At 45.3% G+C, this 25008-nt stretch overlaps 1 protein-coding gene across 1 annotated transcript; it reads left to right on the top strand.

The window, feature by feature from the left end:
* The first annotated feature begins 10435 nt into the window (after window positions 1-10435).
* LOC129644663 (beta-defensin 11-like) lies at window positions 10436-12171 on the top strand. Its single transcript, XM_055570180.1, has 2 exons — window positions 10436-10493; window positions 11964-12171. Exons 1-2 carry the CDS (start codon window positions 10436-10438, stop codon window positions 12098-12100), a joined length of 195 nt encoding a protein of 64 aa, XP_055426155.1. The 3' UTR covers window positions 12101-12171.
* Window positions 12172-25008: the final 12837 nt, after the last annotated feature.

Genomic DNA, 25008 nt, shown 5'->3' with positions numbered 1-25008 from the left:
GGGGAGGGGGTCAAGGTCACTTGGGGCTGGATGGGGCCATCCCACAGTTTGACAGGGATTCGGGTTCCAGCTGGACACTCAGGATCTGTGCTCCTCACTCTATGCAAGCTCTGCTTCAATTGAAAATTGGCAAAGACTAAATGCAGGCTCTGTAATAAAAAAAAGCCCTTTAGGTCTCATTTTAAAATGGATAAATGGGGCGGACAGGAGGGACGGAGGACCACTCCCATATGTCCTCTCACCTCTAAAGGACCACAAATGCTGTCCATCTCAAAGCTTCTAATGGCTGGAAACCCACACTGTGAGGGAAAGGGGAGACAAGAGAGAGAAGAGCAAACCTGAGAACCTCCCTGTGGTGCCTCATCTCACGTATGGATGCGGCTGGGCCTTGGTCCCCGGATATTTGGCCAAACGTCATTCTGGATGTTCCTGTGAGGATGTTTGGAAATGAGACCTATATTTAAATCAGTGGACTTTGGTAAAACAGACTATTATTACCCTTGTGTGACACGGGTGGGCCTCATCCAATCAGCTGAAGGCCTGAGCAAAGACTGACTTTCCCCCAAAGGGAAGGAATTCTGCCAGCAGCCAGCCTTCAGATTTGAACTCCAGCATCAGCTCCTCCCTGAGTCCTGCTGGTCTACCGCACTGGCACTGGATCTGTTTGTTTGTTTTTTTGGGGACTTGCCAAAACGTTTGTTTGTTTTGGGACTTACTTTCATAATGGTGTGAGATGATTCCTTAAAGAAATGGGTTATTTCTATGGAGAACCCTGACTGATTCACAACCAAATGTGGACAAGTGAAGAGGATAAAGATGGGAGGCACTCCCCAGAAAGCCCCTCAGTGATGGGCTGTGGGTGTCTACACTCTGAAGTAACTTTTCCTGGGTTGCAGAACCTTTTGAGAACACCCTGCCCCCGCCCCCCCTACACAAACCCCCCCAACACAGACACAAGTCAGTCTTGGAAAATTTCAAAGTTTCTTCACCAAAACTTGGCCACAGACTGCAGCTGAGGTTGTGTTAGCATGATGTGTACCACATGTTTTTGCAACCCTGCAATAACTGACACACAGAGACACAGCTGGTGGGAGAAATGAACAGAAGCTAAGAAACACAGAGCAAGAAGGGTGGCCACAAATGCCAGGGCCGGAAAGCCGGGAGTGGGGGTTGGGGGTGGGCGGAGGACCAGGGACTCCGGGGAGGCTCAGGAGGCAGCCACTGCCAGGGAGCGCAGGGCTCAGGGAAGAGCCTCTGCGGAGACCATGGGTGATGATGGCGGGTCTTTGGGAAGCCCTGCCGACCGGCAGCCACGTGGTTTCCATTGCTTCCTTCCTCCCATGGTCCATCAGAAGAGACCTCCACCCCCGAGCCCCTCTGAGCAGAGTGGACAGAGCTCCCGTTCCTAGGGTCTTACCTGCTTCCTGAAGCTGCTGGGTAAAATAAATGAGGTGGTACAGGTAGCTCACTGGAACCACCATCTACACAGCATGGAGCTGGGTCACCTCTCCTTTAGCAGTTTCCCCTCCACAAGATGAGACAGGATATAGAGGATATAGAAAGAGGATGAGAAAGAGGAGGGGAGGGAAAGGGAGGGAAGCAAAAGGAGCTAGAGTGACGGAAACCTGCTCATAGAACCTGCATCACTGCCCCTGAAACGTGCAGGAAAATTACAGGAAAGCTCGAAGGGACTGGGATCTTCAGCAGGAACTAAAGCAAGGGGCATCATTCAGGAACATGCAGCTCCAGGAGAGTACAGGAATGTTGCTGAGGTGAGGGGAATTGTTTACCTGAGTATATTCAGGGATACAATATTATCTCAGGAACAAAGGGCACACCCTCAAAGATAAGAGCTTGGACCCCACAATTCAGCATTAAAAAAAAAAAAAGGACTGTGATGGGAGTGTATTGTGCCCTCCTACCTTACACAACTAAGGAACCAGGCAAAACCTGTGAAACTACTGATTCAGACTCTGGCACAAGCAGTCCAGGACCATAATTGAGGAGAGAAGAAAGCAAGTGAGGTGAGGGACTTCCCTGGCGGTCTGGTGGCTAGGATTCTGTGCTCCCAATGCAGGGGGCCTGGGTGCACCCCTGGTCAGGGAACTAGATCCCACATGCTACAACTAAGATCCTGCCTGCCATGATTAAGGTCCAAGGCAGCCAAATTAATGAATTAGCTAATTAAATGTTATGTGCTTAACCATTTATAAAAAAAAGAAAACAAGTGAAGTGAGACTTATGACATCTTCAGCCTCTACAGATTTCCAGGCCTAAAGCTCAGGCAACAAGAAATCCAAACAGACCAACAACTCTTCTGAGTCGCAGAGAGTGGGGTCAAAGTTCAGAGAGTGCAGGCATCTTCACTTCTGGACAGAAAACCAGCACTGGGCGTCGGGATCAGGGGTGTGTGCCTGTGTGCTAAGTCGCTGCAGTTGTGTCCGACTCTGCTACTCTGTGGACTGTGGAGGTGCTGACTGTTTGTGACCCCATTGAGTGTAGCCTGCCTGTGTAGCCTGCCTAAAAACTCTGTGCTTCTCATTCAGTTCTAAAACTGCTCTGAAAAACTGAAAAACGAAGTCTATGATACTAGATGGAATTTTGGCTCAGCTTGATGGGATAAAGGCTGATGTTAAGATTCTAGACCCTATCTTAAGGAGAGAGATGGTCATTTCAGTAAAAAAATAAATAAATAAATAAAAAATAAAAAACAAGAATCAGATATAAACTAACTTTAAAAATCCACTTGAGACATCAAATAAAAAGGCAAGTGGATTTAAAATGAAAGGATGGAAAAAGATCTGCTGTGGTCATTGTTTAGACCCTCAGTCGTGTCCAACACTCTTGAGACCCCCATGGAATCATCCAGTCAAGATTACTGCAGTGTGTGGCCATGCCCTCCTCTGGGGAATCTCCCCGACCCAGGGATCAAAACCATGTCTCTGCATCTCCTGCATCTCAAGCAGATTCATAACTGTTGAGCTGACAGATATGCTATGGAAACATTAATTTAAAGAAAACATGGTAGGCTATATTGGTTAATTGACAGGCTTCCTGGTGGCTCAGATGGTAAAGAATCTACCTCCATTGTGGGAGACCTGGTTGGATCCCTGGTTTGGGAAGATGCCTTGGAGGAGGGCATGGCAACCCACTCCTGTATTCTTGCCTGGAGAATCCCAATCGACAGAGGAGCCTGGCAGGCTACAGTCTATGGGGTCACAAATGGTCAGACATGCCTGAGTGACTAAGCACAGCACAATCAAGTAACTTTTAGGACAAGGACCAGATATAGAGAGCTGGTATTTATCCTAATGATAAAATGTTTAATTCATCAAGAATATATATGAATACTGAATCAGAATGTACTTAACAAAGGAATTTTAAAATTCTTAAAGAAAACTTACAGGAATAATCGGAGAGACAGACAAATTAGCAGTTACAGTTGGAATTTCCCTGACCATCCAGTGGTTAAGATTCCAAGTTTTGAATGCAGGGGGCACAGGTTCCATCCCTGGTTGAGCAAGTAAGATCTCTTATACCATACACAAAATTCAATGCAAGATAGATTAAAGGTTTACAAAAACCACTAAACTCCTGAAACCACAAAACTCCTAAAAGAAAGCATAGGAGAAAAGTTCTTTGGCATGGGTCTTCACAAGGATGATTTTGAGCTTGACACCAAAAGCACAAGCCACAAAAACAAAGCGAAATGGTAGGATCCATCGAACTGAAAAGCTTCTGCACAGCAAAGGAAACAATGAACAAATTGAAAAGACGATGCTGTTTTAACGCTCCAGTGATCTCTGAGGCTGGAGGAGATGGCAGCAGTGTTGCGGGAAAGAGAGTGGGGTGAGAGAGGAGGGTCGCATCCCAGGTCACGTCTGAGTCCCTGGGATGGCTGCCGAATGTGGGGACTTGGCTTCGCACAGGCAGGGACTCAAGAGCAAGTCATGGTGAAGGAAGGTCAATCCAGGGAGGAAACACGCTACACGGAGAGTGTGGGCCATCTTGTAAAGCAAGCCCAGCACCAGGGTATGGGGCTGTAGGTGTTTATAGGGGTGGGTCATTTCATAGGCTAATGAGTGGGAGGCGTATTCCAGCTATTTTGTGGAAAGGGTTGGGATTTCTAGGAACTGGGTCAGCACCTCCTTGTTGACCTTTATGGTCAGCCTTGGAATTGTCATGGCGCCTCTGCGTGTGTCACCTAGCTGCCATGTTACAAAGGGATTTAAAAACATATATTAACTTCAGGTCTTAGTTGCGGTATGCAGGATATTCATCTCAGCACACTGGCTTAGTCTCCTCATGGCATGTGGAGAAGGAAATGGCAACCCACTGCAGTATTCTTCCCTGGATAATTCCATGGACAGAGGAGCCTGGTGGCCAAAGGTCCATGGGGTCGCAAAGAGTCGGACACAACTGAGCAACTTCACTTTCTTTCTTTCATGTGGAATCCTAGTGCCTAGCCCAGAGACTGAATCCACATCCCCTGTGCTGCAAGGCAGATTCTTATCCAGTGGACCACCAGGGAAGTCCCCATCATTCTTTTAAAGGTTGTGCCCCGCCCAATTCCGATCTCATTAGCACCAGATAGCTGGCATTTGACAGCACTATTCAAGCTTTCGCGTTATAGGAGAATGTCCTGGTAAAGCTCTCAGGACACTGTAGTGACTGCAGGAGGCAGGCAGGAACCTTGGAAGAGAGGTCGATTTTGCTCCAAGTTACATCACTGCCACTTAGTAGACTGTGGCCTTGGATACATCTTTTTGTTGGATTTGCAGCCAATTTTAATTGACTTTTTAAGTCAGTTTTGCCTGTGGCCTCAGACATGGCTTTCTAGTCCTTGGGACCATCTTGTATAAACCTTGGGGCATACCTACCTGGCGGGTTTGTTTAGGGGTATTCAAAGAGGTAATTTGAATAAAAGTGCCCAGCTACTGAGCAAGGCTCATTGCAAAATATAATTGTGGGACAAGTTCAAAGAAGAAACTAGTAAAAGTGTCAGTGGGAGAGCACAGCATTAGACCCAGTCCTGGTCCCCTTTGCAGAGTAGGTCCCCACATGACTGTCAGAAGCCATGATGCCCACCCCGTCCATAGGACAAGGGAACTGGGGACAACGGCCTCTGCCCATTAACACCCAGGGCTCCGTGTTGAGAACACCTGTTTGTGGAGTCATAGATGTAAAGGGATTTGGTCTTCAAAATCTTATCTGTAGAACTGGGACTGCCCTTCTTACCTGAGGAACTGAGGCGCTTTGCTGGAAAGAGCCTGCCTCAATTTCCGACTCACAGGTTAAGGGTTTGGGGACACAGCATTTATCTTCCCTTTAAAGAATGAAACCATGAGTTACCTCTCAGCCCAGGCATGAAGCAACCAGGATCCACATGGCCTTGTTTGGCTTTGCACCTGGGAAAACTAACAGTTCATGTAGACTTGACCTAAAAATTACCCTTCCCTCTATTCTATATGAATTCATCTCTGGTTTTTGGTGAGCCACCCCATGCTTTCTTGGGTGTGTGACCTCCTTGCTGAGGCAACAGGACCCTTCCCTGATGTACAGAGATGCCCCTGGATGCTATCTGCAGGATTAACATAGCTGCAAAGGACTCATCTTTAGACCTTGCCAAGGAAAATAAGCCACTGCAATTGTGCAATTCCTGACAAGGGCCGTTTTCCAACTGGTGAGGAACCATGGCAAGAAACTCCCTTGAAACTCACCATGGCCCCCTGCCCCCTTTTGGAAATGCCCTTCTATGAAAAGTCATGCCTGGTCTTGCACATAAAACTGCATCATCAGCTTCCTTAAAAGAAAAAAAAAAATCTGCTGTGCTGCAAACCATAGATCACTAAAACACACCAATTTTTGTTTTGTTTATTTATTTAGGCTGTACTAGGTTGTAGAAAATTCTGAAAGAGATGCGAATATCAGACCACATGACCTGCTTCTTGAGAAACCTATATGTAGATCAGGAAGCAACAGTTAGAACTGGACATGGAACACCAGACTGGTTCCAAATAGGAAAAGGAGTACGTCAAGGCGGTATATTGTCACCCTGCTCATTTAACTTATATGCAGAGTACATCATGAGAAACGCTGGGCTGGAAGAAGCACAAGCTGGAATCAAGATTGCCAGGAGAAATATCAATAACCTCAGATATGCAGATGACACCACCCTTATGGCAGAAAGTGAAGAGGAACTAAAAAGCCTCTTGATGAAGGTCAAAGAGGAGAGTGAAAAAGTTGGCTTAAAGCTCAACATTTAGAAAACTAAGATCATGGATCTGGTTCCATCACTTCGTGGGAAATAGATGGGGAAACAGTGGAAACAGTGTTGGACTTTATTTTTTTGGGCTCCCAAATCAATGCAGATGATGACTGCAGCCATGAAATTAAAAGACGGAAGGAAAGTTATGACCAACCTAGATAGCATATAATAAGCAGAGACATTACTTTGACAACAAAGGTCCGTCCAGTCAAGGCTATGGTTTTTCCTGTGGTCATGTATGGATGTGAGAGTTGGACTATGAAGAAAGCTGAGTGCCGAAGAATTGATGCTTTTGAACTGTGGTGTTGGAGAAGCCTCCTGAGGGTCCCTTGGATTGCAAGGAGATCCAACCAGTCCATTCTAAAGGAGATCAGCCCTGGGTGTTCTTTGGAAGGAATGATGCTAAAGCTGAAACTCCAGTACTTTGGCCACCTCATGTGAAGTGTTGACTCATTGGAAAAGACCCTGATGCTGGGAAGGATTGGGGGCAGGAGGAGAATGGGACGACAGAGGATGAGATGGCTGGATGGATTCATGGACTCATTCGATGTGAGTTTGAGTGAACTCCAGGAGTTGGTGATGGACAGGGAGGCCTGGCATGCTGCAGTTCATGGGGTCACAAAGAGTCAGACACCACTGAGGGACTGAACTGAACTGAACTGAGGTCATAGTTGTGGCATGTGGAATCTACTTACCTGATGTGCTATGTTTGGGAGTACAGAGTCTTACCCACTCTTACCACTCTTACCCACTCTTCAAGGAAGTCCCGTAAAACAGCATTTTTAAAAATTATTTTTTAAAAAACTTTGGAGTATAGCTGATTAATAATGTTGTGATAGTTTCAGGTGGACAGCAAAGAGACTCAGCCATGCATATACATGTATCCATTCTGCCCCAAACTTCCTTCCCATCCAAGCTGTCACATAACATTTAGCAGAATTCCCTGAAAAACATCATTTTCAATGAAGAGACACAGTAGACAATGACTCAGTCTCACTTCTTTCTCCAGTGTAGACCTATAGCGTGTTTATAAATTGACACTGTAGTATAGATTTTGCCTGCAAGGTCCATAAAAAAACATATATATATATATATATATATATCTTGATAAATTTATATATATATATATATATGTAGATGATATCTACCTCTCTCAAATATCATTTAGAGCTAAAGCAGAAGGAATCATGATGAAGACAACTTATTTTCCATCAGAAAAATCCTATCCCTGGGTGCCAGCCAGGGACTCTGTCTGCTTGAGGCAGCCTCCATGGCTTTGCCGAGCCTCAGATGCGAGACTCTGAGCCACAGCGGGGGACCTGAACAGGACTGAAGCTCTGGGGGCTCCTTCAGGATGTGGTCCTCCTGGGTTCCCACATTTCTAAAGGGCTTGGAGTTCTACTCAGAGCTGCATGGCAAGTTCCATCCTGAGATTTAGCGTTTCTGAAAAGCCAGGTCAGTGTCTCTCCAACACTGAGATGGACGGATGTTACTATGTGAGGGATGTTACTTAGTGAGGGGGGTCCCCCTCAACCCAGTGAAGGGGTCCCCACTGCTGGGCCTGCTTCGTGATACTAGGCTGGGAATATGCGTTCAGTGGCAGCGTCATCCTCCCACTCTGTCTCTGATGAAGGGAAACAGAGCACCCATCTGCCCATCACGTGTCCCACTGAGATTTCATGAGACAGGTGTGTGATTTTGTTGCAGAGAATTAAGAAAAGTTTTTTTCCCCCCTCTTTCTTTCTTTTTTCCCTTTTATGTCTTTCTCCACTTGAACTGTTCCTAACCTACAGTCTGTATTGATAACCAATTTTTTTCTTTGCTGAAAACCAGCCTATTATGCGAACACCGACACCTATGGCCCTCCATTTCTGCAGGAGCCACATTCTGCATCTATTATCCTTTAACTTATTCTAGCCACTTCCTGATACTTAACTTTATGGCATCATAAACCTCCCCTTGTAGTTTGGTACCTCTCTTTGCTCTATTTTAACCTCATGTTGATGCTTAACTTTATGGTGCACTCTCTTTGGAAGCCACCCCTAGTGGATTGCTTTCCCCCTTTTGTATTACAGGAAGTAAGTCACCAGGAAATCCCCAAAGGACAATGGACCCAACCACCGGGACCAACTGCCAGACCCAAATACCTAGCTACCTGACACTGGCGTATTGACTGTTTTCCAACAGTGCAAAAGAGATAATTCAGGACCCCTAAACCTTTTGTCCCATATCTCCAAGCCCTGACTGTGAACCCCGACTGTATAATCCCCTGGATTCCCAATGGAAGGGAGACAGGCTCCTTGAGGCAGGAACCTATCGAGTTCTCCCTTCTCTCGGCTTAATGATTAAAGCCATCTTTATGTTTCCTCCAAACTCTGTCGCCACAATTTTTATTCAGCTCTGGTGGGCAAAGAAAACCAAGATTTTGGCGGCGACTGTTGATGCCATCCCGTAACAGGCTAGCTGGTGTGGGGAGCAGTTCGGGACCACTGGGTCTCTTCCCTCAGTGCTCCAGGGTCCAGAAAGAGCATGGCTGTCTCTGCAGATGCTGGGAGTCAGCAAGTCTTGCCCAGGGAGTGAAACTGCCTCTGAACAAGTTAGTCCCTATTTGGGCCTGAAACAGCCTTTCATGGAAACAGTGTATGTGTTATTTGCTTAGTCGTGTCCGACTCTCTGCAACCCCATAGACTGCAGCCCACCAGGCTCCTCAGTCCATGGGACTCACCAGGCAAGAACACTGGAGCGGGTTGCCATTTCCTTCTCCAAAAGGAACTATCAGTTTAGTTCAGTTGAGTCGCTCAGTAGTGTCCAACTCTTTTCAAACCCATGAATTGCAACACGCCAGGCCTCCCTGTCCATCACCAGCTCCCAGAGTTCACTGAAACTCATGTCCATTGAGTTGGTGATGCCATCCAGCCATCTTATCCTGTGTCGTCCCCTTCTCTTCCTGCCCCCAATCCCTCCCAGCATCAGGGTCTTTTCCAATGAGTCAACTCTTCGCATGACATGGCCAAAGGATTGGAGTTTCACCCTCAGCATCAGTCCTTCCAAAGAACACCCAGGGGTGATCTCCTTTAGGATGGACTGGTTGGATGTCCTTGCAGTCCAAGGGACTCTCAAGAGTCTTCTCCAACACCACAGTTCAAAAGCATCAATTCTTCGGCACTCAGCTTTCTTCACAGTCCAACTCTCACATCCATACATGACAACGGGAAAACCATAGCCTTGACATTTTTTGGCAAAGTAATATCTCTGCTTTTTAAATGCTATCTAGGTTGGTTATAACTTTCCTTTCAAGGAATAGGCGTCTTTTAATTTCACAGCTGCAATCACCATCTGCTGTGATTTTGGAGTCCCAAAAAATAAAGTCTGACTGTTTCCACTGTTTCCCCATGTATCTTCCATGAAGTGATGGGACCGGATGCCATGATCTTAGTTTTCTGAATGTTGAGCTTTAAGACAACATTTTCACTCTCCTCGTTCACTTTCATCAAGAGGCTTTTGAGTTCCTCTTCACTTTCTGCCCTAAGGGTGGTGTCATCTGTATATTTGAGGTTATTTATATTTTTCCCTGCAATCTTGATTCCAGCTTGTGCTTCTTCAAGACCAAAAGGAAGTATAGCAATAAAGAAAGTGAAGTCTCCCTTTCATGTCTGACTCTCTGCAACCCCATGAAGTTTAGCCCACCAGGATCCTCCATCCATGGAATTTTCCAGGCAAGAGTACTGGAGTGTGGTGCCATTTCCTTCTGCACAGGAAAACAGTGGGCAGTTTCAAAGCCCTGGAAGGGCAAGGGTGGGGCTGGGGAGTGGGTAAGCGAAGGTTCAGCAAGAAGTCTGTGCCCCTGCCAGGGGAAACAGGCAAGTCTGTGCCCCTTGCCAGACCCCTGCCCATCAGGTGAACAGACTGCCAGGGAGAAGTTTGTGGTTAAAAGGGCAGCAGGAAAGCTTTCCTGGGGTTTTCACAGCCTCATTAGCATACAAGTGACTGCCCCTGCTTTGTGCTATAAAGGCCACTCCCATGACACACAGGGAAGAGGCTTAGTTAACCAGTTCCTAATAACCAAATCCACAGCCAGCGCGGAATTCCTCCCGGAACCTGGGACCTTTTTAAAGTGGCAAGAGCAGCCTCTTCTCTAGCATCAGCCACAGAGCTCGGGACGCCAGCATGAGGCTCCATCACCTGCTCCTCGCACTCCTCTTTGTGGTCCTGTCTGCTGGGTCAGGTGAGCTCGTGGGAGCCCAGGGGGATCCGTGGGCTCTCTCTCCTGTTTCTACCTACTTCTGTCCTGCTACCCCCATCTACACGTGGTCAGACTAAACCCACCATATTTGGTGCTTCTGAGAAGCCAGCGCTGAGTCCTCAGTAGCAAGAAGGGTCTGAGAACCGCCCTGCAAAATTCCAGGTTGTTTCTAAGCCACTCTAGCGAGTCAAGCTTCTAAGCCCGTCTCCTCATTGGTTTCATGAGGAGGAAACAGAAGTTGCCTCTGTTAAGTGACTCTCCTTTTTTTCTTTTTCATAAAAGCAAGAAATTTGATTTTGTCCCATGACATAAGCACAGAATGTCTCTTTATAAATCTTTCTATTTGAAGGGTGGCGGTTCTGGGCGACCAGACAAGTCCAGAGGAGAGTCAGGCCGAGCCTGGGCTTCACGAGCTCCCTTTAGGATGCTCCGTGCTGAGTCTCCTCAGCAGGAAGGTCCTCCAGGACATGTCGCTGATGATGCGACCCTCACTCCACAGCTGGGAGGCAGCACATCCAAAGCAGTGTGCAGGATAGGCTGTCTGAGTTTAATCTAACCCTTGATATTTCCGGAAATGGGATGAAAATATGTAGGAAGGAAGGAGGGAGGGAGGGAGAGAGGGAGAGGATGCAGAGACTGAGACCTGAGACAACTGATTAGATGTCAAAATGAAGTTGAAAAGGCCTTGTTTGACGAGTGTTGTTTAAGACTGTAACCCAACCCTTAGCACAGTGTCAGGGAGAGAGGACAGGGGTGTAAGGACTGTGGCCCGGGTTCTATCCCTGGATGGGGAACTAGAGAGGGACCAAAGGTGCCTTGTGGTCAAGAGGAAAAAGGTGTGTGAGGAAGACGGGAAGGCCTCTGGTTGGGAGGAAACCACAAAGGGAGGAGAGGGGCTGACTGGCACCAGTGCTGAGAGCATTCTGAGTCAGCAGAGACCACGATACAAAACTTTTTTTTTCTGAACCATTGCCACTGTCAGCTGTAAGTTGCTTTGAGAGTAAGTTCTCTTTAAATAGTTCTGACACTTTCAGCTGCACCTTTTCCTCCTACCTCAGCTGCACTACTTGACTGACTCCATGAGTTGGAAAACTAAGTGGTGAAAATAGAACCCGCGGGCCGCTTCTGACTCCTGGTGGGAAGGTGGATGTAGCAGAGCTTCCCAGTCTTTGCCCTCATGGTGGAGCTGACCCCGCACACAACCGGGGTCCTCACACCCCAGTCCCTCAGCCTCTGGTTCTGGAAACGTGAGGGTCCACCAGAGCCTGGGCAGGGCCAGTGTCTGTCTGGAAGCTGGTCCACGGGGTCCTGGACTCACATCTTGTTGTCACGAGGCCATGTCCACATCTCAGCACAGAAAGCCCCAGGGCCTCGCTCAGAGGGGACACAGCTGGCCTTCTCAAGATTCCACTTTCCTGCTGACACGTTTTTCCCTCTTCATTCTCTTTTTACGATTTACTCAAGGAATAAGTGATTTTCTAAGCTGCCGTAGGAATGGGGGCGTCTGTTTGCCGGGCAGGTGCCCTGGACGTATGAGACAGATTGGCACCTGTTTCAGGCCCCCAGTAAAATGCTGCAGGTCTTGGTAGAAGACGGCAAAGATGCGGCCGGGACCGATGCGGAGACTGAAACTGCGCCCTTCGACAGAACGTCTAAAATTTAAACCAGAATAAATTTTGTTCAAAGTTAAAGAAACTTGCCCACTGGTCATTGAGGTTGTTGTGTGGTGTCTGATCACAGGCGAATTCTGAAATCCCTGAGGATGCTCTCTAAGCTCCCCATGCAGACCATCAGGGAATTGTGGTGGGTTGCTCTGTGCTCCCAGGGGTGTGACCCCCTGTTCCTTGGGGGCTTGACCTTCCCCAGCCACTCTGTCTGCTGTCCTTCCTGCTTTCCAGCCCAGGGCATCCTGACATGCCCCACGTCTCTCCTCAAACATGCACACCAGTGGTCCAGAATCACCAGCACACTAGTCCCATAGGAAAGCCCCCACCCCTGTTCCAGGAGGAAACCCCCCTCCTCTGTCCCCCTGCAGCCCTCACTTCCATTTGGTTTGTGCTTCTTACTCCTGCCTTGTGTGCACGTGGATACACTTCTGATTCCCTTTTGGGCTATAAGATCTCTATAGACATGGACTTGTCCTATTTCTGTATGTGCTGGGCATTGAGACGAGACATTGCTTCACAAATTGTCATCAACTGAATGACAGAGTTGACATGAACAAAGCATGTCTCTCTGTGTGTACATGATATGATACAACTAGATGCTATGGAAAAACAAGTCCTGTGGAAAGCACAATTCAATGAAGACAACACAGCACAGAACACAGAGACCGCAGGGGGCGGGGCGAGCATGATGACCTCAGCCTGCTTGCAGTTTCTTCAGAGGGTTTGCTAGTTAAACCAAGAGCCTTGCTGGTGCACGCTGTATGTGTGACCAACTCTCTGGTCTTTGCACTAACTCTTCCCTCAGTGCAAGCTGAGGTCACCAAGGGGATGGTGTTAGGAGACAGGGCCTTTGGGAGGTGATATGGTCATGAGGGTGGGACTCTCCTGGGTGGAATGAGGGCCTTTATGAAAGAGACCCCAGAGAGATGGCTCACCCCTTGTGCCCTCTGAGGACACAGGGAGACCGCCGTCCACCAGCCACCTGCTCTATCTTGATCACGGAGCTCCCAGCCTCCAAAACTGAGAAGTAAGGGTCTGTTGTTAGTAAGCCACATATTACAATACCACATGTAAAATAGATAGCCAGCATGGATTTGCTGTGTGACTCAGGGAAATCAAACAGGGGCTCTGAGACCAGCTAGAAGGGTGGGATGGGGAAGGAGATGGTACAAAGTTCGAGAGGGTGGGGACATGGGTGAACCCATGGATGATTCTTGTTTTTCTATGACAGAAAACCAAGAAATTCTGTAAAGCAATCATCCTTCAGTTAAAACACGAAGTATAAAAAAAGTGCCACCTGGCCTATGGTGTTTCTGTTTCAGTAGCCTGAAAGGGAAGACACATGACAAGTGAGAATTACAGCACAGGTGAATTAAGGTACCTAATCATTTGGCCTTAAGATAGGGAAGTGACGTGGAGTATCTGGCTGTGCACAATGCCATCTCATTACAAGGAGCCTTAGATGTGGAGGAGGGATGCAGACCAGTGTCAGAGATGCACGCTGAGAGGCTAAACCAGACTCTCATCAGCTCACACTGATGTGCAGAGGCCATAAGCTAAGGAGGGCAGGCAGCTTCTAAGCGTGAGAAGGAAGCAAGCCTCCAGAAAGAACGGCATCCTGCTGACATCATGATTTGAAGCCAGTGAGACCCATTTGGGACTTTGGATTCTCAGAACCACAATAACAAGTATGTGTTCCTTTAAGCCATGTAGCTTGTGGCAATTTGCTACAGCGGCAACAGGAAATCAATACAGCAGTAGCTTAAAATCATGCCTTGAGCCTAAAATTAGCAGCTCAAAAGAGACAAACCTGTGTGTGTTTAATGGAGAAAAAAATGATAACAGCTGTCAACATTTTACTCAACTTTATATTTCTTTCTTCATAGAAATGCCCATGGTACATCTGCCAACTCTTTGTCATCTCGAAGGTTGTATTTGGGACTCAGTCTTACACCTCATATATCTTGTATCCCTTTTATCCTTTATTTTTAGTCTGTTTTATTATCATGGAACGTTTGTCTGCCATTAAATGTGGTTTGGTGGTACTGTTTATATTAAATTTTGATCATGTTCTTTTTTGGGATTTCAGTTTTTAATTTCTACTTAATTTTAAGTTGCATTCTTGTATCTGTTGATGTTTTACTGCCATAACATTTCTGGGTGTCATGTTGGACTCCTGCATGGCAGGAATGCTCGTGTCATTTCAGCACCGGGAAGATGATGGCTTTCCCATGTGACTCATGAACCAAATGGGCTCATGCTCTGGTCCAAGGCCAGCCTTTCCACCTGGGTCCTGGGTCTCTTCTCATGCTTACTCAGGGGTGAGACCCAAACTGTCTCTACCTCTTGCCCCCATCTAGTGCAGCTACAAAAACTAAAAGCAGGGACTTCCCTGGTGGTCCAATGGTTAAAACTCCAGCTGCCAATGCAAGGGGCATGGGTTCATCCCTGGTCAGGGAACTAAGATCTCATATGCTACAGTTCATTTCAGTTGCCCAGTCATATCTGACTCTTTGCGACCCCAGGGACTGCAGCATGCCAGGCCTCCCTGTCCATCAACAACTCCCACAGGTTACTCAAACTCATGTCCATCAAGTCAGTGATGCCATCCAACCATCTCATCCTCTGTCATCCCCTTCTCCTCCCACCTTCAATCTTTCCCAGCATCAGGGTCTTTTCAAATGAGTCACTTCTTCCCATCAGGTGGCTGAAGTATTGGAGTTTCAGCTTCAGCATCTGTCCTTCCAATGAATATTCAGGACTGATTTCCTTTAGGATGGACTGATTGGATCTCATTGCAGTCCAAGGGACTCTCAAGAGACTTCTCCAACACCACAGTTCAATAGCATCAATCCTTCCATGCTCAGCTTTCTTTATAGTCCAACTCTCACATCTATACATGACTACAGGAAAAACCATAGCTTTGACTAGATGGACCTTTGTTGGCAAAGTAATGTCTCTGCTTTTTAATAAGTTATCTAGGTTGGTCATAACTTTTCTTACAAGGAGCAAGCGTCTTTTAATTTCATGGCTGCAATCACCATCTGCTGTGATTTTGGAGCCTAAAAAATAAAGTCATCTACTGCTTCCACTGTTTCCCCATCTATTTGCCATGAAATGATGATATCAGATGCCATGATCTCATTTTTTGAATGTCAAGTTTTAAGTCAGCTTTTTCCACTCTCCGCTTTCAGCTTCATCAAGAGGCTCTTTAGTTCCTCTTCACTTTCTGCCATAAGGATGGTATCATCTACAATCTTAGCTTATTGATATTTCTCCCAGCAATCCTGATCCAGCTTGTGTTTCCTCCAGTATGGCATTCTCATGATGAACTCTGCACAGAAGTTAAATAAGCAGGGTGACAATATACAGCGTTGACTTACTACTTTCCCAGTTGGAACCAATCTCTTTTTCCATGTCTGGTTCTAAGTGTTGCTTCTTGAGCTGCATACAGGTTTTGCAGAAGGCAGGTCAGGTGGTCCATCTCCTTCAGAATTTTCCACAGTTTATTGTGATCCACAGAGTCAAAGGCTTGAGCATAGTTGATGAAGCAGAAGTAGATGTTTTCTGGAAATGTTTGCTTTTTCTATGGTCCAACAGATGTTAGCAATTTGATCTCTTGTTCCACTGCCTTTTCTAAATCTAGCTTGTACATATGGAAGCTCTCAGTTCATGTACTGTTGAAGCCTAGCTTGGAGGACTTTGAGCCCTACTTGGCTAGCAATCAACAGTCTGCATTGATAACTAAGTTTCTTGTTTTCAGAAGACTAACCTATTATGCTGGAGAAGGTAATGGCACCCCACTCCAGTACTCTTGCCTGGAAAATCCCAAGGAGCCTGGTGGGCTGCAGCCCATGGGGTCCCTAGAGTCAGATACGACTGAGTGACTTCATTTTCACTTTTCACTTTCCTGCATTGGAGAAGGAAATGGCAACCCACTCTAGTGTTCTTGCCTGGAGAATCCCAGGGATGGGGGAGCCTGGTGGGCTGCCGTCTATGGGGTCGCACAGAGCCGGACATGATTGAAGTGACTTAGCAGCAGCAACCTATTATACAAACTACATCTGTACCTGTTGCCCTCTAACTCTGCAGGAGCCACACTCTGCAACTATGATTCTTTAGCTAATTCTAGCCATGTCCTAATACTTACCTTTATGGCATCATAAACCTCTCCTTGTAGTTTGGTACCTCTCTTTGCTCTATTTTAACCTCATGTTGATGCTTAACTTTCTGGTGCACTCTCTTTGGAAGCCACCCCGTAGTGGTTTGCTTTCCCCCTTTTGTATTATAGGAAGAAAGTCACCAGGAAATCCCCAAAGGACAATGGACCCAACCACCGGGACCAACTGCCAGACCCAAATACCTAGCTACCTGACAGTGGCCTAGAGACTATTTCCAAACAGTGCAAAAAGAGAGAATTCAGGACCCCTACACCTTTTATCCTGTATCTCCAAACCCTGACTGTGAGCCCCGACTGTTTGATTCCCTGGATTCCCGATGGAGGGGAGACAGGCTCCTTGAGACAGGAACCTATTGTGTTCTCCCTTCTGCCGGCTTAAGGGTTAAATCCATCTTTCTGTTTGCCCCAAACTCTGTCTCTGCAAATTTTATTTGGCTCCAGTGGACAGAGAAAACCAAGATTTCCGTGGCAACAATGTCATCGAGTCTGGCTGGTTCCCCACCTCTCCGCCAGGATGACTCCTGCCAACGGGGATCACCAGGTATCCTGTGTGACCTCACTCACCTCTCCCTCTGCCCTTTGTTGACCTGGCCTCTAATCATGTAGCCATGGACAGGGACTCCCAGGTGTCTCTGCCGCAGTCCACCTGAGAAGGGCAGAACTGCAGAACAACAAGGTAGGTTTCCAGGAGAGAAAGAGATATCTGTGGTTGAAGAAAGCATGGGAATATGTGTGTAACATTTAGGGAGTCAGTGTAAAGGATCACATTCAGTATAAAAGTACAAGAGAGAAATGTGGCCAATTGCCTGTAGGCTATACTTTCTTTTCCATTATTATAAAAGTACTGTTGCTGGGGCCAAAGAAGTAAAACCCTCACAGCTATTCTATAGAATTAAGTAAGACTTATTTAAACAGCTTGCCGCAAACACTTACCCTATTTTTAGGTTGATGTCACCAAACTAAAATATATCTCTACTTAGTGACAGATTCAAATGCAGATCAAAAGATTAAAAGTGAAAATATTTTATTGCTAAGTTGCCTCAGCACAGAGAGAAAAACGTCCGAACATATAGTTCACGTAAGATGGAAGAGAGGTGGGTGAGTGAAGGCTAGAGACCATGACGTATTATGACCTGCTTTGACCTGTTATGTTGGGAGTGGGTGAGCGGGTGCTTGTGCTTGGGAACACTTTGGGATAAAGCAAGTTAATGGGCTCTCTCCAGACCCTCAAAATCCTAAGGATTATGCCCAAGCCTTCCTATCTTTTCTCCTTCCCTCCCTCATTCCCTCCATTCATATCCATTTATTCATTAACCTATATATTGACTCTTCCATTCTACTACCTATTCATAGAAACAAATGTTTGACTACCTGCTCAATGCCAGGCACTGTTCTAGGTGCTGAGAATGTGAGATAATAAAACAGGGCTTCTTACTTTGGAGATTTACATATAAAGAAAAAGAGAGGTATGAACACTGTAAAGTACAACCAAGTGGAGCAAAGGAAGACATGGAGAAAAATATCAATGATTTACCTGGTAGGCATGTGTGCTAAGTCACTTGTCTATGCAAGAGCTTGCTTAGGATGGATCATTTCTCGCTGTAAATGATAGCAAAAAAAAAAAATGTTGAGAATGAAAAAAGATCATTTTAATTTCCAAAATTCCTTTTTGATTGTAAAAGGTGTATGTGTGTTGGGTTATTGTTGTTCAGTCAATCAGTCGTGTCCAACACTTCGCGACACATGGATCGAGGGTGCTTATTCTGAAAGGAGAAATGGACAGATGCAGAGACATGAAATAAAGTAGAAAAAAAGAAATGAATAATTTTCTAACAGAATTCAATGTTTAATGATTTTTCTCCAAAAATTGCACCAAACCTCAGAGCCATAAGCAGAAGTGAGAATCAATGTGGAAACCCTGACTTCCTGCAAACCTCTTCCTTTACAACAGGCAAACATTTGGACCATGTGTCCATAGATGAAACATCCTCAAATTAGGCCTAGGCCCAGCTGAACATCTCTGGTGGGATAAAACCACTTTCTTTCCAGCTGAAGTTTTCAAACTCTCTCCCAGATTGCCTGCCCCGATTCAAGTGTGCCACCAGACACTGGTTCTACGTGGAATTCTGAAAACTCCTTTCCCATCATGAAGGTACTGTACCTTTTCTTCCTCTTACTTGTGCGTCTTATCCACAACATCGGGTAAGTGGCAAATGTAACAAGTCGGGTGATATGATGGATGACCTTGGAGCCTGGAGTACGGAAGGTCATGTTGATTCATCATCCAGTGATGTCTAAACGGAATATTATCCACTCTGAGAGAAGCATAGCATATGCGACATGCTCCATTTTACAAATAATGAAAGAGGAGCTTAAAGAAGTGAAAAAAAGCCTCCCATGATTGCCTTTAACTAGTTTGGTGTTAAACCCATAACCTGTAATGGTGATAGAAAAGATTTACAGGGGACTTTATGGCTTACAAATCATTTCCATGTGCCTAACCATAACACTAATAATAATAGTAAATCATGTTGACCACTTCCAACCCAAAGAAAGGCAATGCCAAAGAATGCTCAAACGAACACACAATTGCACTCATCTGACAAGCCAGTAAAGTAATGCTTAAAATTCTCCAAGCCAGGCTTCAGCAGTACATGAACCATGAGCTTCCAGATGTTCAAGCTGGTTTTAGCAAAGGCAGAGGAACCAGAGATCAAATTGCCAACATCCGGTGGATCATTGAAAAAGCAAGAGAGTTCCAGAAAAACATCTATTCCTGCTTTATTGACTATGCCACAGCCTTTGACTGCGTGGATCACAATAAACTGTGGAAAATTCTTCAAGAGATGGGAATACCAGACCACGTGACTGGCCTCTTGAGAAGCCTGTATGCAGGTCAGGAAGCAACAGTTAGAACTGGACATGGAGCAACAGAATGGTTCCAAATAGGAAAAAAAGTATGTCAAGGCTGTCTATTGTCACCCTGCTTAATTAAATTATATGGAGAGTATATCATGAGAAATGCTGGGCTGGAAGAAGCACAAGCTGGAATCAAGATTGCCAGGAGAAATATCAATTACCTCAGATATGCAGATGACACCTTCCTTATGGCAGAAAGTGAAGAGGAACTAAAAAGTCTATTGATGAAAATGAAAGAGGAGAGTGAAAACGGTGGTTTAAACCTCAAAATTCAGAAAACTAAGATCATGGTATCTGGTCCCATCACTTCATGGCGGATAGATGAGGAATTAGTGGAAACAGTGTCAGACTTTATTTTGGGGGGCTCCAAAATCACTGCAGATGGTGACTGCAGCCATGAAATTAAAAGACACTTACTCCTTGGAAGGAAACTTATGACCAACCAAGATAGTGTATTGAAAAGCAGAGATATTACTTTGCTAAAAAAGGTCCTTCTAGTAAAGGCTATGGTTTTTCCAGTGGTCATGTATGGATGTGAGAGTTGAACTGTGAAGAAAGCTGAGTGCCGAAGAATTGATGCTTTTGAACTGTGGTGTTGGAGAAGACTCTTGAGAGTCCCTTGGACTGCAAGGAGATCCACCCAGTCCATCTTAAAGGACATCAGTCCTGGGTGTACATTGGAAGGGCTGATGCTGAAGCTGAAGCTCCAATATTTTGGCCACCTCATGCGAAGAGCTGACTCTTTGTTAAAGCCCTTGATGCTGGGAGGGATTGGGGGTAGGAAGAGAAGGGGACGACAGAGGATGAGATGGCAGGATGGCATCACCGACTCAATGGACATGAGTTTGAGTGAACTTTGGGAGTTGGTGATGGACAAGGAGGTTTGGCGTGCTGTGATTCATGGGGTCACAAAGAGTCAGACATGACTGAGCACCTGTACTGAACTGAACTGAACTTCCTCTTTGAAACAATGAAACTTTTAATGTCTTATCCCAAATATATTCCTCATAGCAATATTTATGCGGTAGGCCATTTTGCACGATGGGATTAAGAAATGAAGTAATTTGTTCAAATGAGTGCAGATTGAATGTAGGGAGCACTTGAACTCAAGCCCAAGTGGGTTTGACCCCAAAGACCTTGTTTTATTAAATATTCAACAATCTTGGAAAACTACTGTACTTACTTAATTACATAAAATCAACAAATACTTTAGCTCAAGTGTGATCTGTGCATCACTCAGCACATACTTATCCTACAAGGTTATGTGTTGCTCACCTGCAATCCAAGCTAAACTGGGGGTCCTGCGTTTTCCCTGCAGCCCTCCTCAGGTGACAGCATGCTCCAGGCGGTGCTGTGGTGACAGCGCCTCCAGACCTTAGCATCTTCCAGGAGCCAAAGTTAATTCTTGCTCAAATGATGCCAGCCCTGGAGAAACTGGGTGCTCTGATCAGACCCCCCACCCCCGAGGAGCAGCCAGCACCATGGGTGCTGCTGGTCCTGTGTCCAAGCAAAGCGCTCTCAGGACTCTGGTACTGGCCATTAAGGGTGCCAACCCTGAAAGGAAATGACAGTTCCACTCAGAATTCATTAACCAAGCAGGTCCAGTTGTTTAGTCACTCGGTTGTGGTCCACTCTTTGCGACCCCATGGACTGTTGCCCACCAGGCTCCTCTGTCCATGGGATTCTCCAGGCATGGATACCGGAGTGGATTGCTGTTCCCTTCTCCAGGGGATCATCCTGACTCAGGGATCAAAACTGCATCTTCTGCATTGGCAGGTGGGCTCTCTGTCACTAGGGCCACCTGGGAAGCCCCTTATCTGGTATCCTTTGGTGCTTTTCACTCAAGAATACATTGATGAATTACCTGTATTAAGAAATACTCTAGCCCATAAAGCCTCACCTGATTGTGGTCTATGCAAGAGCTTGCTTAGGATGGATCACTTCTCTCTGTAAATGGTAGCAAAAAAAAAAAAAAAAAAAGTTGACAGTGAAAAAAGATCATTTTAATTTCCAAAATTCCTTCTCATTTTTTGATTGTAAAAGGTGTATGTATGTTGGGTTGTTGTTGTTCAGTCAATCAGTTGTGTCCAACTCTTTGCGACCCGTGGATTGAGGGTGTTTATTCTGAAAGGAGAAATGGACAGATGCAGAGACATGAAATAAAGGTGAAAAAAAGAAATGAATACTTTTCTAACAGAATTCAATGTTTAATGATTTTTCTCCAAAAAATGCACCAAACCTCAGAAGCCATAAGGAGAAGTGAGAACCAATGTGGAAACCCTGACTTCCTGCAAACTTCTTCCTTTACGACAGGCAAACACTTGGACTATGTGTCCATAGGTGAAACATCCTCAAATTAGGCCCAGGCCCAGCTGAACATCTCTGATAGGATAAAAGCACTTTCTTTCCAGCTGAAATTTTCAAACTCTCTCCCAGATCTCCTGCCCCGATTCGGGTGTGCCACCAGACACTGGTTCTACTTGGAATTCCGAAAACTCATTCCCCATAAGAAGCTACTATAACTTCTCTTCCTCTTACTTGTATGTCTTATCCAGACAACATCGGACAAGTGGCAAATGCACCTTGTCAGGTGATATGGTAGATGACCTTGGAGCCTACAGTAGGGAAGATCAAGTTGATTCATCAACCAGTGATGTGCTAAATGGAATAATATAAAATCTGAGAGAAGTATAGCATATGTGACATGCTCCATTTTACACATAATGAAAGACAGGCTTAAAGAAGTGAAAAACAGCCTCCCATGATTGCCCTTAAATAGTTGGTGGTAAACCCATAAATTGTAATGGTGATAGAAAACATTTACAGGGGACTTTACGGCTTACAAATCATTTCCATGTGCCTAACAGTAACACTAATGATAATAGTAAATCATGTTGACCACTTCCAATCCCAAAGAAAGGCAATGCCAAAGAATGCTCAAATGAACACACAATTGCACTCACCTCAGAAGCCAGATCAGATCATATCAGATCAGTCGCTCAGTCGTGTCCAACTCTTTGTAACCCATGAATTGCAGCATGCCAGGCCTCCCTGTCCATCACCAACTTCCAGAGTTCACTGAAACTCACGTCCATCGAGTCAGTGATGCCATCCAGCCATTCGTCCTCTGTCGTCCCCTTCTCCTCTTGCCCCCAATCCCTCCCAGCATCAGAGTCTTTTCCAATGAGTCAACTCTTCACATGAATTGGCCAAAGTACTGGAGTTTCAGCTTTAGCATAATTTCTTCCAAAGAAATCCCAGGGCTGATCTCCTTTTGAATGGACTGGTTGGATCTCCTTTCAGTCTAAGGGACTCTCAAGAGTCTTCTCCAACACCACACTTCAAAAACATCAATTCTTCGGGGCTCAGCCTTCTTCACAGTCCCACTCTCACATCCCTACATGACCACAGGTAAAACAATAGCCTTGCCTAGACTAACATTTGTTGGCAAAGTTATGTGTCTGCTTTTGAATATGCTATCTATGTTGGTCATAACTTTCCTTAATAGGTGTAAGCGTCTTTTAATTTCGTGGCCGCAGTTACCATCTGCAGTGATTTTGAATTTCAGAAAAATCAAGTCAGATACGGTTTCTACTGTTTCCCCATCTATTTCCCATGAAGTGATGGGACCGGATGCCATGATCTTTGTTTTCTGAATGTTGAGCTTTAAGCCAACTTTTTCACTCTCCACTTTCACTTTCATCAAGAGGGTTTTTAGTTCCTCTTCACTTTCTGCCATAATGGTGGTGTCATCTCCATATCTGAGGTTATTGATATTTCTCCAGGCAATCTTGATTCCAGCTTGTGTTTCTTCCAGTCCAGTGTTTCTCATGTTGTACTCTGCATATAAGTTAAATAAGCAGGGTAACAATAGACAGCCTTGATGTGCTCCTTTTCCTATTTGGAACCGGTCTATTGTTCCATGTCCAATTCTAACTGTTGCTTCCTTACCTGCATACAAATTTCTCAAGAGGCAGATCAGGTGGTCTGGTTTCCCATCTCTTTCAGAATTTTCCACAGTTTATTGTGATCCACACAGTCAAAGGCTTTGGCATAGTCAATAGAGCAGAAATAGATGTTTTTCTGGAACTCGCTTGCTTTTGCGATGATCCAGCGGATGTTGGCAATTTGACCTCTTGTTCCTCTGCCTTTTCTAAAACCAGCTTGCACATCAGGAAGTTCCCGGTTCACATAGTGCTGAAGCCTGGCTTGGAGAATTTTGAGGATTACTTTACTAGCGTGTGAGATGAGTGCAACTGTGCGGTAGGTTGAGCATTCTTTGGCATTGCCTTTCTTTGGGATTGGGATGAAAATTGACCTTTTCCAGTCCTGTGGCCACTGCTGAATTTTCCATATTTGCTGGTATAATGAGTGCAGCACTTTCACAGCATCATATTTCAGGATTTGGAATAGCTCACTGGAATTCTATCACCTCCACTAGCTCTGTTTGTAGTGGTGCTTTCTAAGGCCCACTTGACTTCACATTCCAGGATGTCTGGCTCTAGGTCAGTGATCATACCATCGCGATTATCTGGGTCATGAAGATCTTTTTTGTACAGTCCTTCTGTGTATTCTTGCCATCTGTTCTTAATATCTTCTGCTTCTGTTAGGTCCATACCATTTCTGTCCTTTACTGAGCCCATTTTTGCATGAAATGTTCCTTTGGGATCTCTGATTTTCTTGAAGAGATCCCTAGTCTTTCCCATTCTGTTGTTTTCCTCTATTTCTTTGCATTGATCGCTGAAGAAGGCTTTCTTGTCTCTTCTTGCTATTCTTTGGAACTCTTCATTCAGATGTTTATATCTTTCCTTTTCTCCTTTGCTTTTCACTTCTCTTCTTTTCACAGCTATTTGTAAGGCATCCCCAGACAGCCATTTTGTTTTTTGCATTTCTTTTCCATGGGGATGGTCTTGATCCCTGTCTCCTGTACAATGTCACGAACCTCATTCCATAGTTCATCAGGCACTCTATCTATCATATCTAGGCCCTTAAATCTATTTCTCACTTCCACTGTATAATCATAAGGGATTTGATTTAGGTCAAACCTGAATGGTTTAGTGGTTTTCCCTACTTTCTTCAATTTAAGTCTGAATTTGGCAATAAGGAGTTCATGGTCTGAGCCACAGTCAGCTCCTGGTCTTGTTTTTGCTGATTGTATAGAGCTTCTCCATCTTTGGATGCAAAGAATATAATCAATCTCATTTCGGTGTTGACCATCTGGTGATGTCCCAGTATAGAGTCTTCTCTTGTGTTGTTGGAAGAGGGTGTTTGTTATGACCAGTGCATTTTCTTGGCAAAACTCTATTAGTCTTTGCCCTGCTTCACTCCGAATTCCAAGGCCAAATTTGTCTTTTACTCCAGGTGTTTCTAGACTTTCTACTTTTGCATTCCAGTCCCCTATAAAGAAAAGGACATCTTTTTTGGGTGTTAGTTCCAAAAGGTCTTGTTGGTATTCATACCACCATTCAATTTCACACGCCAGTAAAATGATGCTCAAAATTCTCCAAGCCAGGCTTCAGCAGTACATGAACCGTGAACTTCCAGATGTTCAAGTTGGTTTTAGAAAAGGCAGAGGAACCAGAGATCAAACTGCCAACACCACTGGATCATCACAAAAGCAAAAGGGTTCCAGATAAACATCTATTTCTGCTTTCTTGACTACGCCACAGCCTTTGACTGTGTGGATCACAATAAACTGTGGAAAACTCTGAAAGTGATGGGAATACCAGAC

This window comes from Bubalus kerabau, chromosome 2, assembly GCF_029407905.1.
Source record: "Bubalus kerabau isolate K-KA32 ecotype Philippines breed swamp buffalo chromosome 2, PCC_UOA_SB_1v2, whole genome shotgun sequence".
Lineage (NCBI taxonomy): Eukaryota > Metazoa > Chordata > Mammalia > Artiodactyla > Bovidae > Bubalus > Bubalus kerabau.
This window is presented reverse-complemented; position numbering and strand designations above follow the sequence as displayed.

Bases quoted from the DNA above. Each gene is read 5' to 3' on its own strand.
- LOC129644663 (XM_055570180.1), top strand. From the start codon at position 10,436: ATGAGGCTCCATCACCTGCTCCTCGCACTCCTCTTTGTGGTCCTGTCT. The intron at 10,494-11,963 runs GTGAGCTCGTGG...TTCTCTTTTTAC, and splicing joins GGTCCTGTCTGCTGGGTCAG to GATTTACTCAAGGAATAAGT.